This window comes from Eschscholzia californica, unplaced genomic scaffold, assembly GCF_041429995.1.
Source record: "Eschscholzia californica isolate CP2 unplaced genomic scaffold, dmEscCali1.0.p SCAF_6, whole genome shotgun sequence".
Classification (NCBI taxonomy): Eukaryota; Viridiplantae; Streptophyta; class Magnoliopsida; order Ranunculales; family Papaveraceae; genus Eschscholzia; species Eschscholzia californica.
In genome coordinates this window covers 25,649,389-25,662,878 of record NW_028238483.1, presented here as the reverse complement: position 1 = coordinate 25,662,878, position 13,490 = coordinate 25,649,389, and the positions used below count along the sequence as shown (strand labels likewise).

Below are 13,490 nucleotides of genomic sequence, written 5' to 3'. Positions count from 1 at the left end.
AAAGAGAAAATTGGTCTAATATATATAAGGAGTAGCTTCTTAACCTCTGACATAGATAATGTTGCATTTCAAACAGAATGTTTTAACAGCTGAGTATTCTGGTAACAAGATAAGAGCAAAAGAATCATGAAAAGCAGAAGGTTTATAGATCGTCTATATCGCTCCAATTTTATACGATTTCTATGAAGAGAGACAGTAGAAGGTACCATCTCAACTATTTCCAACTTAGTTGTATTTCAAGACACAGTCGTACAGCCTTCCTCCCAAGAACTGAGCAACCTCTGGATGCTTCACCTGTTATTTAGATCAAAGAGACGCAGGATGAGTCACTCGGTTTAAAAAAAACATACCGGAAAAAAAAGTGAAAAATTGAAAGCAAGTACCATTCCAATCTTGAGAGAATCACATCTAAATTGAGCATAAAGGTTTGTTTCGATTCCTCGTCCCTGCAAGCCAAAAGATATTGAAATCTAGAGTTATAATTTCTGAAAAAGTACAGTGAAATTTAGCATAGTTCGCCCTAATGGTTCTGTCTCTGGCTAAACCAAGTCAGATACCGATTTCCGTTTTGCAAATGGTTTGATGCATAGTAGGGTGATATCAGGTTGGATGAAATTTTTATTTTACATTTTTTTTTCTTTATCTATCACCGACTAGATGATAATCCGAAATAAAAAGTTGTGTCAATGCTGCCAAATAAACTGACAGTTTAACAAAAGGGTTAAGAGTCAAACAGTTGATCGTGACAGACTTCTTAAGAGAAGGTCTCCTTTTTCTCAACGATGATATAACTTACCATTCCTTCTAAGACAACTAGATCTGCATCACTTGCTAGGTAGGCAAGTTCTTGAGAAACACTTGAAAGATCAATGACCTGTAGATGAGGTGAAAATATGTACATATTGTTATGATCAACCACAATAGGGGTACAAGGCCCATAAAGAACTGCATTTAAGTTGGTGTCATTTTCTTACCGGCAGATCATTACCCGAATTTGCAATCAGTAAATTCGAGGTATCGACGCCCATGAGCTGCCCATTTTTATCCTTCAACTGAAATTGGCACCATAAACATCAGTATCGAACTAGGAACTAATACCCAATGTCGAAGTTGGCATATAAATTTAAGATAACTTTCACTACCTTTGAGATGATCTCGAGTAACTCGGTATATGTCACATCATTGATAGAAGGTAAGTCATTGGCTGCTAGAACAACCTACGTCAAACAAGATATTCAGGCAAACCAGACCAAATATGGCAGCAGTAAAACACAAAAATTGGTGATGATGGCCCACAAAATCGTCAAAAACAAATCATCTAAAAGAGAGTTAGATGGCATATTATTCTAACCTAAACATAAGGACGGTCGGAATAATTCGCCATTTGACACAAGGAGTAACCCATTAATATATAATTCAAATATTATACAGAAGGATGATAATGGATTTGGCAATCTTCCCCACCACAAATTCTCGATATAGAATTCCAACTAAGCAATGAGACATTGACGGTATCATAAAGGTTTGTATAGATGTTATAACTTAAATTTGGAGGCGTGAACTCCAAACCTGTGTGCCACAACGAAGTAACTCCCTAGCAAATGGTAGAATTCCCAAGATGATATCTGCACCTGAATTGTCCACAAAAATCACGGCCTACATAAGAAACAAATGAACTGATAAGTTCATGCCGTCACAACCATAACTCTATCTTAAGCGAAAGGACTGATGAACCTACCCTTTTCCAGGATTTTCTACTCCAGTTCAGTTGAAAAGTGTCCAGATCGTCAATAACCCAAGGTCGAGGTAGAAGATTCTGACAACTAGCTAGAAATGACATTCCATCCCTCGCGAAAACCTCTGCAAGCTTCAATAAATGGAGAAACAGATAAAAGTTTATATTTCGTACCATTGGATTGGAAAATTCATCTAAATAATAAGGTCTGCTGACAGGATATGAGCTTATAAATCCGCACTTAACATTTTCTTGTTTAGACGCTGTCCATAAAACAGTAGTCTATTCAGATGCAAGTAATATGCAAGTATCAATTCTGTAAGTAGCCTATCTGCTTTTTTAGTTGCGAACTGCTTGCATGTTTAAAATTTATGTACTCCACTTGCATTGTATTGTTTCCTGGACTGGTTTTTTAGAACGCGCAATATTTAGGGGAGGGCTAAGAAACTCAAGTAGGGTTTTTTAGTGATTCCAAATTAGACATTTTGGAGATACTATATGGTGCAAAAGCAGAATTCTACAAGAAGAAAAAGTTTCTAAATCCTAGAGATTAGGCAGTCTATATTTAATGAAGCAGTTTCTCAAATCCCATTTGAACTGTGAGAGAGTAACAATCAACTGAATCTTCAGACAATATTTTCTAGCTTAGCCACCTAATGGAGCACTGTTCCGGTACTTCGCATCTCAAAAAGTCATGACGAACTGCAAAATACAGTTTTAGGCCTCATAGCTGTTAGAACAAGTACTTGGTTTACCTGAGCAGAACCCAAGTCAAATATGTTCCCTGCAAAAATTCCCTTGATCAAGCTTTCAACACGTTTGTTTCCATCTTCGATTGCATCATTAAGACGAACTACCTCCTCAAAAAGTGAGATGGCCTTAGCGTTCTCCTCATCCTAGTGCATTTAAAGACACAAAAGTCAAGAAGAGCATTATTTGGATTCCGAAGATAACCAAGAGCTACGACATGAAAGACTAAGTGCATAACTAAAGCTTTGTAACTTACCTTAACTTTCTTGAATATATCTCTGAAACCCAATTCCCTAAGGATTTGCTCGCGAATCCTACAAAGCATCTACAGTTACCCATGAAAGAAATCATATTTAGTATACAAAAGCACGTAATTCATCATGAACTGTACAAACAATTCAACGAGTACAGCTAAATAAAAGAAAAAAAGGTTCGATTAAGAAGCTCACTTACAATGCAGTCAGGTGGACCACCATGACTTTCTGGATCCTTCTTTAAGTCCTCGAGAATTTCGGTGTACCTTTACAGACAAAAATACAGAAAATAAAGTATAACCCATATAACTTTTCCTATATAACACTACGAAAAACAGTATCACTACTGCATAAGTTACCACAAAGAGGACTTCTTCGTATTAAGAATAGAAGAAAAACTAACTCGGTGGAAACTTTAGTCGATGATATATAATTCAGAAAATCAGATATAAAACGAACATTTTCACTCCAAAACCTATGCACCTACACTAGTTGGGGTCATCGCTTTCAAATTACATTGTAAATAAGTAAAATAAATCATAGCTACCTTTGAGCAAACTTATCTGCTTTTGTAGGAGCATCAACCACTGTGGTATCAGTAGCCGCCCGTTCCCTGCATCAAAACTAGGTAAGCAACTTCCAGAAGATATAGCCCAAGAGATGCATAATATGTTAATACCATCAGAATATCTAGGCATCAGTAATCTATAAAAGTATGGGTCTCCTAAATGAATCAAGTTTCTGTATGTCTAATGAAGTATCAACAAGCTTGTGTATAACAGAGATGATGACATAATAGAAAGATCTCACCTTTATATAAATCACATAAACAACATCTAAAGAAGATTGCGTATTCTTTAGATGTTTAGGTCAAATCAATAGAATTCACAAACAAAGATATCAACAATCAAAATTTTAACCTAAATATCGAAAATGTAACTCAAATAACGTCCAAAAAATCCAGAAAATAAATGAATAAAAAAACGATGGAAAAGGGGGGGAAATGAAGTAACAACCTGAAAGAAGGAACGGAGTTCAAGAAGAGATTAATCCAAGAAATCTCAGTTGGAGTTGGTTTACGAGGATTATCAGAAGGGAATCTGTAAGGAATGGTACAAGCTCTGTAATTAGACTCGATCGGAGTTGTTAACAGTGGAAATGGAACCATTTCTGAAAAGCTCTCCATGATTGATTGATTGATTAATTGATCTCCACTCTCTCTCTCTCTCTCTTCTGGTTGTGATTTTCTTGTTTTGGTTTCAATACGTAATCTCCAATAACGGATTCAGTATGGGTACCAGGCGCCCCAACCACAATTGTATTTGAGCATCATCTCCAATGTAACCCTTCACCAAAACTAACTTTCAACCCTTCCTTGCCGTTCTGGTCGAAAGTGTTGACATAAACTCCAAAATGCGGGAGGTCCCATAAGAGAAGATACAACGATAGTTATCGGAGTTACTGAAGTTAAGTATTTGTTCATGATGAATCTATACAATATTGAATTTAATGACTCGTGGAGTCCATATGAAGAACAAAAACTCGAATAATCACAAATCCGTTTCACAATGTAATTAGTTTATTGACTTGTGTTAGTAAAATATATTAACATAGATCTGAATAAATAGGTCTTAGGCCTCACAAACTGGCTTTAAAGATCTTTATATACCAAAGGCACGTATGACACATGTTAGGAATAAAACAAAATAAAATTTCAAACCCTTAGTTATCTTGCAAATAAACTACTCTTAACTAATGAAATGCAACTTAAATTATATTATAAGTTTGTTTAGAATATAATTGTTATTTCAAAATTGACGTACGAAATCATAAATACGAATCCATTCCTTATGTTGGGCCTAAAGTGATCGCTTTGGTGACTTTGGACCTGGACCGCCCATGAATGATGACGAGACTAACAATAAACAAACATCCCAAAATAAAGTTGAAGTTGGACTCTCAAAACCATATTCAACAAACAAAAAGAAGAAAATTTTGATGGGTCACACTTGTTTTGTTGCTTTAGAGGAAGAAGAGCTTTTGCCCTTGAGAAGCTCAAACTCCCAAGTCACTACTAACCTTTATCTTTCTATTTTCTTGAAGAAACAAGCAAAAGAAGACATTAGTTTGATAAGCAACTCTTTAAATTTGATTAAAAAACTTGTCAATCTGTTTATAAACTTGGTGTTCCTACTGGTTCAAAAATATATCAACTCAATTCAACCCATTCGACTGTGAATTTCAACATATTTAACCTATTGTACATTTTTCATTGTAGAGGTATCAATTCTCCTTTTTCTACCATCTATCTTTTTGTCCATCCTTCTCTCTCTATATATAAGGCAACATTCTCCCATCTTGTCTCTCATTCTAAAAGAGAAAAAAAAAAAAGCATTCTCAATTTCATTGTTACATTAATAGCTATCTATTGTTAACTATTGGTTGCACTTCTCTTGTTGCATTTGTTGTTTTGTTTAAGAGAATATCAAGCAGATATATCTTCATGGAGGTACACCCAATCTTAAGACTTTGTTTTTGCTTATTGTCAATAAATTGTTGAAACTATATAGTTCCTCAATCAACAATCATTCGATAACAACCAATCTTAAGACTTTGCTTACGTTTTGCAGACAGTTGAAATCAAGGTAGATATGGCAGGCGTACACGAAAAACGGCTTCGAAAATGCCTATCTAAACTTAGGGGTAGGCACAATTTTCACTATTTTATTCTTAAACTTTCACAATTATTCAATATCAATGCTTAAACTATTTCTCAGTCTCCCTTTTTTCCCTTGCAATCTATAAGTCATAAGTTTCAAAGTGTCTCGTGCGGAAAATTTACGGGTGATTTTTGCAGGGATTCAGAAGGTTGAAGTTGATGGTAGTAGCCAGAAAGTTATAGTAACAAGCAATATACACAAGAACAAAATTCTCAAGGCATTGAGGAGAGGAGGATTTAAAGCTGAGTTTTGGTGTGCACAAAATGAAATACTACTAAATGCTTATGCTAGTGGGAGTGTTTGTTATGGAAGCACCTTCAAAATTAGCAATTTCAGCTTCTTCTAATTCTTTTGGGAAAGATCTTGTTACTCTCTTCATATTCATCTTTATTTTTGTTATTTGTTTATTTTCTCCTTTTATAAATATAGTCAAATGAGAGCTCTAGATCTACAAACTGTACGTGCGTTATATATAACTGAAGTAATGTTGCTCAGTTTGTAGGCATTTCATCTATGAAGTCTAAACGTGATAGACCAGTATCTTCGATTTTCCTTAAAAGATCGAACGTTAATTGGTAGATTAAACCGCTTAAGTTATCTCTTTGACTTGCTTGTGCTTTTCTTGAACACATTTTCGCTAGCTTAGCGGAATATGATTTTAGTAACAGAAAGAAGCAACTCAACCTCAAATAAAATTTGGTCAATTTTATAAGGAACACCACCAGAGTAACTTTCTATAAATGATGTTGTTCTTCTCATAGCATATACCCCAAACTACCATTTTGTTCACCCACTTAGGCTCTCTTTAGTAGGTTAGTTTCTTTTTTTTTTTGAAGAATTAGATACTTGGAAGCACCTATCAAGTTACTCTACTGCTTTTAAAAAGCAGAAATAATCTTATTTTCTCATTGACAATCTGAGTGCACTTCGACTGAGTTAAATAAAAAAAATAAAATAGAAGAGACTACAAAAATAGACATACTCCAGACTTAAAATGAATCCATTGTCCATCAAGAGAGAGAGAAGAGTTGACTGAAAATGAAGATAGTTGATTTCGCGAAAGTATAGTGAAGGTTTTGAGTTATAGGTTTTTTGTTGTTACTCTAAAAATTACCCACATGAAATGTTTTTTCTATAATCACAAATAAATGCACGTTATTTATATAAACACACGAGGGTATAACCTCAATCTTTATAGATAAGTTTGGGAAGTTTGGTTTTAACTATTAAAGACAAATTTGGGAGAACAATCTTCAACCCTTGCATGTGAATTTAGGAAATGCAAGCTCAACGCTTGGTGTGTGTGTGTGCGCGCTCTCTCTCTCTCTCTCTTTTGTTTAATTTTGAAATGCTTTTCCTGAGAAGACATAAGAGCATTATATCTAAACCACACTTTTCTGTCCATGTTGCAAGGTAATAGATCTGGACTTCAATAACTTGCCCCCCCATAAGTGGCTTATGATCTAGCTTAGACCAAAATGGACGAACTCTAATGAACTACACTACTAATCCTTTTTGAAATGTAGTGAACTATAAAGAACTATACTTCTAATCCTTCGAAAAATAGGTCGAATCTAATCTTTTTTCACTCAAACCCTCACCACCACTTCTACTTCAGTCTGATCCCACCAAAAAACAGTTTATTCTCTTCTCACCACCACCAACATTGTGATCATCTCTCTCTCTCCACCCCGCTCTCTGCTCCTACGAACAACTGAAACAGATAGTGGGAGGTAGAGATGGAGGGGGTAAAATGGTGGTCGAAGGTGGAGGTGGTGGGAAGAGGTGATGGTGGTAGTGAGTAGGTGGTGGTGGTGGGAAGAGGTAATGGTGGTAGTGAGTAGGTGGTGGTGGTGGTTGGAGGGAGGAAGAAGATAGAAATAAAATTAAGGGGTGCCGCCAATGGTTAGCATGCGAAAAGACAGGAAACGGTGGAGTGAGGAAACAAAAAGAAATTTTCCTTTTTTCCAGCCAAATTTTTGTATATAGATTTTTTGGTTTCCCCAAAAGAACGACCAACAGATGACTTTCAAAATACTAAAAGAAACAAAATAAATTTCATGGAATGTCAATTTGAGAGAAGCTGAATAAAGAGAACACACAGAGCAGTCGAATCTCCATAATTGAACAATAAAACCCATCTAGAAACACATTAAACTTACTGTATTTTACTTCTACATTGTAACTCAGTACCGCCTACTGGGAAGAGAATCGGTGCTTACCACCCTCGTAATTACTTCTTGACCATATGGGTCAAGCTTGGGAAGCAAATGTCTTATCTTCCCACTTCGGCAGTGGGCCTAAAATTAACTTATCCGATGTTAAAGACAACAAAAACTAAAACTACAAATAGATGTAAAAGTGGTTCTCTAAGAAATGAGTGAATACCAAGTTTAAGACAATACAGAAGTTGCAGTAGCGGAGCTCCGAGTTACTTCCAAGATATGTTCGCCATACCTGGAGCGTTATTGCTGTTGAAGGCTCCTGTGCTCTGGTTGAGTGGACTTCCAGGCCCGCCGGAAGATGTTGACGGTGGGCTACTAGCTGCGCCAGAAGTTCCACCACCGCCGCCGCCTACAGGAAGCTTATGTGGTGCGGAGGAAGGTTCGGATTGATTCAACAGCTTTGACTCTTTATGTGAATCCACAATAAAGCTACCAACAACTACCTGCAATGAACCAGCCAACAATCACCCACTTCAGATTCTATAATTTGGAGTACTGAACTATTACCAAATGCGGGCAAGCTTGAAAAAATTGCTTTTATTACTGAACTACTCCAGTTTAATTTGACTAAATTTTAAATTCAACTCACTTCTTAGATTTATCTGAAGACATTCATACCTTCCGAATTCTCGATAGTTTCGTGTTAATTGAACGAATCAAATGATATGAATGCAGATGCAGTTGATATGTTTCGAATGTCCTGAACTAATCAATATTTAAATATTCATGGAAAATAAACAACATATTATTCCAAAAAGCTGCAAAATTTGACACCATAGAAAAGAATCAGATTTTTGGGATTAAAATCTTACTTGATATGATCCAAACTTGGTTAAGTTTTTTAATTCCCTAAGTTTAAACATCATGCACATTTCAAGGTCGGACCCACATGAATAAGATTCAAATGCATGTAAGAAACAAACATGACCTACACTTTGATTAAAATACTAGTTTCAATCAAACAAGTTAACTTTTTTCGTGCCTTCTTTTCTATTGGTGCGACAGTCCTTTTCGGAAAATCTTAAATTCATGGGAAGTACATTAGAGCAACACACAAGAATCCACGATCTCGAGAAGTTTTACAAAAAGTTTTGACAGTGTAAATGAGATAAACCTGAACAGGCGATGCCGCAGTTAGCATCCCTCCAACACCACCTCCCAAAACTCGACCATCTGGTCCAGCCAGAGATACACTCAATCCGCCAGTCCTGCTTCGTTGACCTCCAGTTTCTGAGTACAGAAACGATCCAGAAAGCGACAGAATTTCAAAACGTCCCTGGAGAAGATATATAACAAGATCAGATATAAGAAGCAGGACATTCGGTTAGTAAAAATTTTGGTTCCTGGTATCTTTGGTACATCATATTCTGGTTGACCTTCTCAATTAGATATTAGCATGTTTCTCTCTCTAGTTAGTGATAGATGCCTTATCTATACATTAGCACATCGTAAAATTCAATAACATTGCATAAGTAAGAGACTGTACTTCTGGATTTATAAGTTAACCGCACAATAAGACTAAACTGTCTGATCCAAATACTTAAATCCATACTAGCAAAAAGATATCTTAAATATCCTTATCACCTCTCTAGATTTATAATTTCGGAGCTACATAACAGCAGTATAGGTATTGGTACTTGACACCAGTTAGAGGTGTCAGATTAGGCGAGTAGAAAACTCCAGTGTGGCGACTCGGCTGTGTGTATATATATATATATATATATATATATATTTTTCCTTTTTAGCTATTAGTCCTTTCACTATTACTTGCATTTATTACTTTCAGGCCAACCATTGCCACATGATAAACAAAGAACGTCAACTTTGAGTTGGTATTTTGTGGTTCCAACATGCTTATGAGAAGTTCACAGGGACGTACTTATAACATACTCATTCTACCTAATGAAGTGATTGGAGTATCAGACAAGCATATTTGAGTACGCAATACGGCTAACATATGGAAGAGTATCCACAATTCCACATTGGATAGGCTTGCAACATTGATAAAAAAATTCCAAGTCATGACAACAAGTTATAGTGAATATGTAACTTTTAAACAAACCTCGTAAGTGACAGTTCCACCAGATGTTGCTGCTTGACGGAGTGTTACATTAGATATAGCACCATTAGCTGAAAGAATGCAAACAGCTCGCGACCCATGCTGGGAGAATGACATTATTTTTGCGGAAACATCCTGAAGAAGGAAAGAAAAGAAAACCGAACTAAGTAAAAGTAGTGACCCGTGTGGTAAAACAAATATATCAAACTGTATAGTAGATCACATAGAAATGAACATGGACAAATCGAATCAACGATGTATGAAGCATGAATGAAGGCTGCCTATCACAGGCTTATCCAAAAATCAAGATATCTTAAGTAATAGCATTTTTAAAACGTTGTCTGCTAAATATCTTCTCTTGTCTCAATTGATACCCACACCTTGGGCCTTCATTCTTGGACAACTAAGAACAAGTACTGTCTATTAACTTAACAAGACAACTAGATAAGAAACTTTCACCCAATATCCTTACCATTAAGAAATTAAAGTAACATAAATTGGTCCTTAACTATCAAGCAATATGGACTAAATTAAATTATTAAGTTATCTTAAGCGGACATAAAGATTCAGAGAGTTTCAAATAAACCCGACGAAAGATGCAAATAGTTTCTAAATGCAAACGCCCAAAAGGAAATGACTGGACCGTACTTTTCTATGACTTCATCATTAACTCTCTCTATATTTGGCAATGAAGGAGTTAAGGGCATTATATTTTTGTAGATGGTTTAACTGAGTCCGATTGCATTGCATAAAGCAAGAAAGTAATAATAAATAAAGCCCAAGACAAAGAAAAATGCACTTAAAATGGACAAATGATCTCAGAAATTCATTCAATGCATAGCCTAATTATAACGATGGTTGTAACATAATTTACAGCTAAAATAAGGTCATGTGCAAATTCAACTAGCAACGAAAATAAAAATCAACAACAATATCCAACATGATAGATTGTTATTATTATTTAAGCTCGTAAGTATGATATGGCAGATGAAGATGATCCTCATCAGAATAAAGAAACAGAGCAAACCTCTCCAGCTTTGACTGTGATCACATGTGGTGTAAAACCAAGTCCCGCAGACCCTGCAAGTTATGTCATTGATTAGAAAATTGGAACTGCATGAAGTTTATAGACGAAAACAATAAAACACCTATTCACTCCCATGTTCCATCTATAAAACAATAAAGCCAATCCAGAATTATACCCATGTTTTAAAACCACACCAAAATCTAGAGTACTAATATTTGAAAATTTATGAAGTTAATTTATATATAGAAGGTTTCGACGTAGCTATTTGAAATTCAATGTTTTCCGGTAAACAGAAAGAGAAACTTTACAGGATTACTGAGATCAGTAAATGATAATTGCATGTCATTAAATTCACCTAGCATCGGAATCTCTGAATAAACAAATTCGGACTCGTCATCTTCACAAAAGTATTTCTCAATTTTCATATCTATTGACCACAGACATGTAGTTGATATACGATATCCAAAACAATTCCAGAGAATATTAAATATAAAAAACACAAGAAGAAATGTTTCCAAACTATAGAAAATTCATCACCCAAGATATTAAATCCAGGATCTGACAGAAGAACTCAACACCCTAGATGCATATACCTATAATAACTTACAAAGGGGTATATAAGTAAAATCTCCCATGTATCATTACTTGGTCAGATGACTCAGATCTAACAGATTCCAAAAGACCACACTGTTTTTATTCCACCCCCTTTTACAGAGTCATCCACCATATCTCCACCTTTACCAATCAACCTCATTTTACTCATCCTAATCACGTAAAAGAAACGGTCTAACATACAAAACCATGGAAATATGAGCAAACCCCAGTAAGATTCTAACAACACATTAAATAACATATCCACCCAAATGACAAACAAAGACAATAAATCAGAATAATCAAATTCAATATAAACATTTTTAAACCAAAAGAGTTTTGGAAATGTTTGGAAAGTTACCCAGAGCATCCATTTGTTGTTTCTTGCCAGAACCTAGTGGCCGACCTCTTCCTTTTTTCAGTGCGGGCGTCGAGGATGGCGAAGCCGATAAAGGAGGGGAGCTAGGAAATCCAGTCGGCGGTTGAACAGGTGGTGATGAAGCAGCACCACCGGCAGCTTGTGGTGGTGGTAATGAAAGAGACATGGATCCATCCGGCCCGTATTTTCTAGGTCTTCCTCGTTTTCGTTTCATTGGTTCCCCCATATTCATGTTAATTCCTTGTTGAGGAAGCTGGACCATCTGTCCATCACCAACGCCACCACCACCACCAACAGGGGCGGTGGAGCCACCAGTTGTGGTGGTGGTTGTGGTGGTGTGATAAGTTGGTGAATTAACTGTAACTGGTTTATAAACAGCTGTTCCGTCGGAACTATAAGCTAACCTCATATTAGGCAACCCTGAATTTTGAGAAGGAATTTGATTTTTTTGAAAACCAATTCCAAATGATTCTCTACCTGACATTATTCCTGGTTCAGATCCTGACATCTTTCATCAAGTAGGACACAGAAATCCTTTAATTCCTACAAAACGTAATAACACAGATTAGATCATCAAGAATCTTCTTTTTTAAAAGGTCTTGTTAGCTACAGATATGTACGGCAAAATATAAAACCCTAAAAATCAAAATAACACACACAGACTAGTTCACTAAGAAATTCTACTGAAGATAAGAAGAAAGTACAGAAATTTCACATGTTTCAACACAAAAACTTTACACCCCCTAAAACCCTAGTCCTCAAATTTTACCCCCTTTCCCCTAAATCTAAAAATTATATTAATTTTTTTTATAAATGATACAAAAATCTAATCGAAGTAGAAGAAGATTAAAAGAAGAACTAGAAGAAGCAAAAGAAGAAATTGAAACAAACCCTAATTTTCTTATTTTCTTTCAGAAAACCCTAATTTCTGAACTTTCACCGTAGATCGTGCAAAAAATTCAAATAAAATTAAAATCTTCTTTACAAAATCTTTTACAGTGTTCAAAAAATTTCATAAATTTCTATAAATTTTCAATTTTTTACCATTAAAAATTCAGAAAAGAAATTCAATCAAGAAAATAGCGAAAAAATTCACTAAAATTAGAAAAAATAAATAAATAAACAAAATAACAAAATTTCTTACCTGTTAAAATACTAAAAAAGCTGAAATCAGGTGAAGAGTCCAAAAACCCAAAGAAGAAAATGAAGATTGTTAGGGTTTCAGAAGAAAAACAGAGGAGAAAAAGGTTGAAGGCTTGAGAGAAATGTGAGAATTTCTAGAGTATTTCGTTAAATTTAAGAGTTTTTTTTTTCCTCCTTTATTTTTTTTTTCCTCTATCTTTCTCTCTCCTAAAAAAGGCTTTATTCAAAAGCAGGTAAAGCAGGCCGAAATTGCTTTCGTACTAAAAATAAAAATAATTATTAATTAATTAATTATCATTAATTAATTGTATTTTCTAAATATAAATTTTCCACTCTAATATACACATCCTCCGTTTCAGGGTTTCGCCAATTTCTAAATCAATCTAAACCGTTGAATTTGTTAGTTTTATGCATCCAACGGTTTATAACAAAAAAGAAAGTTCACAATTTTACTCTTCACTTTTTTAACTTCTATCTACATTTACCTTTTTGACCTAACTTCAAATGTTATTTACAGTCTGATATTTTTGTAGTTTTTTAATTTTGTTTTTTCTCTCTCTTTTCATGTATATCTACAAGATTTTTTTAAATCGGCGATTAATCGGGT

The 13,490-nt window shown here is 35.1% G+C and overlaps 2 protein-coding genes across 3 annotated transcripts; both read right to left on the bottom strand.

The window, feature by feature from the left end:
• Positions 1-2: 2 nt before the first annotated feature.
• LOC147532889 (pantothenate kinase) lies at positions 3-4,220 on the bottom strand. Its single transcript, XM_086646372.1, has 12 exons — positions 3,756-4,220; positions 3,287-3,352; positions 2,939-3,005; positions 2,742-2,810; positions 2,491-2,631; positions 1,739-1,867; positions 1,570-1,656; positions 1,143-1,217; positions 975-1,052; positions 797-874; positions 384-446; positions 3-294 (listed from the first exon to the last, which is right to left on the bottom strand). The coding sequence occupies exons 1-12, from the start codon at positions 3,923-3,925 to the stop codon at positions 226-228; spliced, it is 1,092 nt and encodes a 363-aa protein (XP_086502498.1). The 5' UTR covers positions 3,926-4,220; the 3' UTR covers positions 3-225.
• Positions 4,221-7,562: 3,342 nt separating this feature from the next.
• LOC147532888 (AT hook motif DNA-binding family protein) lies at positions 7,563-13,192 on the bottom strand. 2 transcript variants are annotated; one of them, XM_086646300.1, is made up of 6 exons: positions 12,885-13,192; positions 11,723-12,283; positions 10,771-10,823; positions 9,747-9,878; positions 8,799-8,960; positions 7,563-8,127 (listed from the first exon to the last, which is right to left on the bottom strand). In XM_086646300.1, exons 2-6 carry the CDS (start codon positions 12,246-12,248, stop codon positions 7,891-7,893), a joined length of 1,110 nt encoding a protein of 369 aa, XP_086502426.1. In that variant the 5' UTR covers positions 12,249-12,283; positions 12,885-13,192; the 3' UTR covers positions 7,563-7,890. The 2 variants fall into 2 exon arrangements, with proteins under 2 accessions (XP_086502426.1, XP_086502427.1); XM_086646301.1 differs by lacking the exon at positions 12,885-13,192 and adding an exon at positions 12,632-12,788.
• Positions 13,193-13,490: the final 298 nt, after the last annotated feature.

Bases quoted from the DNA above. Each gene is read 5' to 3' on its own strand.
- LOC147532889 (XM_086646372.1), bottom strand. From the start codon at position 3,925: ATGGAGAGCTTTTCAGAAATGGTTCCATTTCCACTGTTAACAACTCCG. The intron at 1,053-1,142 runs GTAGTGAAAGTT...TGCCAATTTCAG, and splicing joins TACTCGAGATCATCTCAAAG to TTGAAGGATAAAAATGGGCA. The intron at 875-974 runs GTAAGAAAATGA...CCTCATCTACAG, and splicing joins ATTCGGGTAATGATCTGCCG to GTCATTGATCTTTCAAGTGT.
- LOC147532888 (XM_086646300.1), bottom strand. From the start codon at position 12,248: ATGTCAGGATCTGAACCAGGAATAATGTCAGGTAGAGAATCATTTGGA. The intron at 10,824-11,722 runs GTAACTTTCCAA...CATAACTTGCAG, and splicing joins ACAACAAATGGATGCTCTGG to GGTCTGCGGGACTTGGTTTT. The intron at 8,961-9,746 runs GTTTGTTTAAAA...TATCTTCTCCAG, and splicing joins GTGGAACTGTCACTTACGAG to GGACGTTTTGAAATTCTGTC.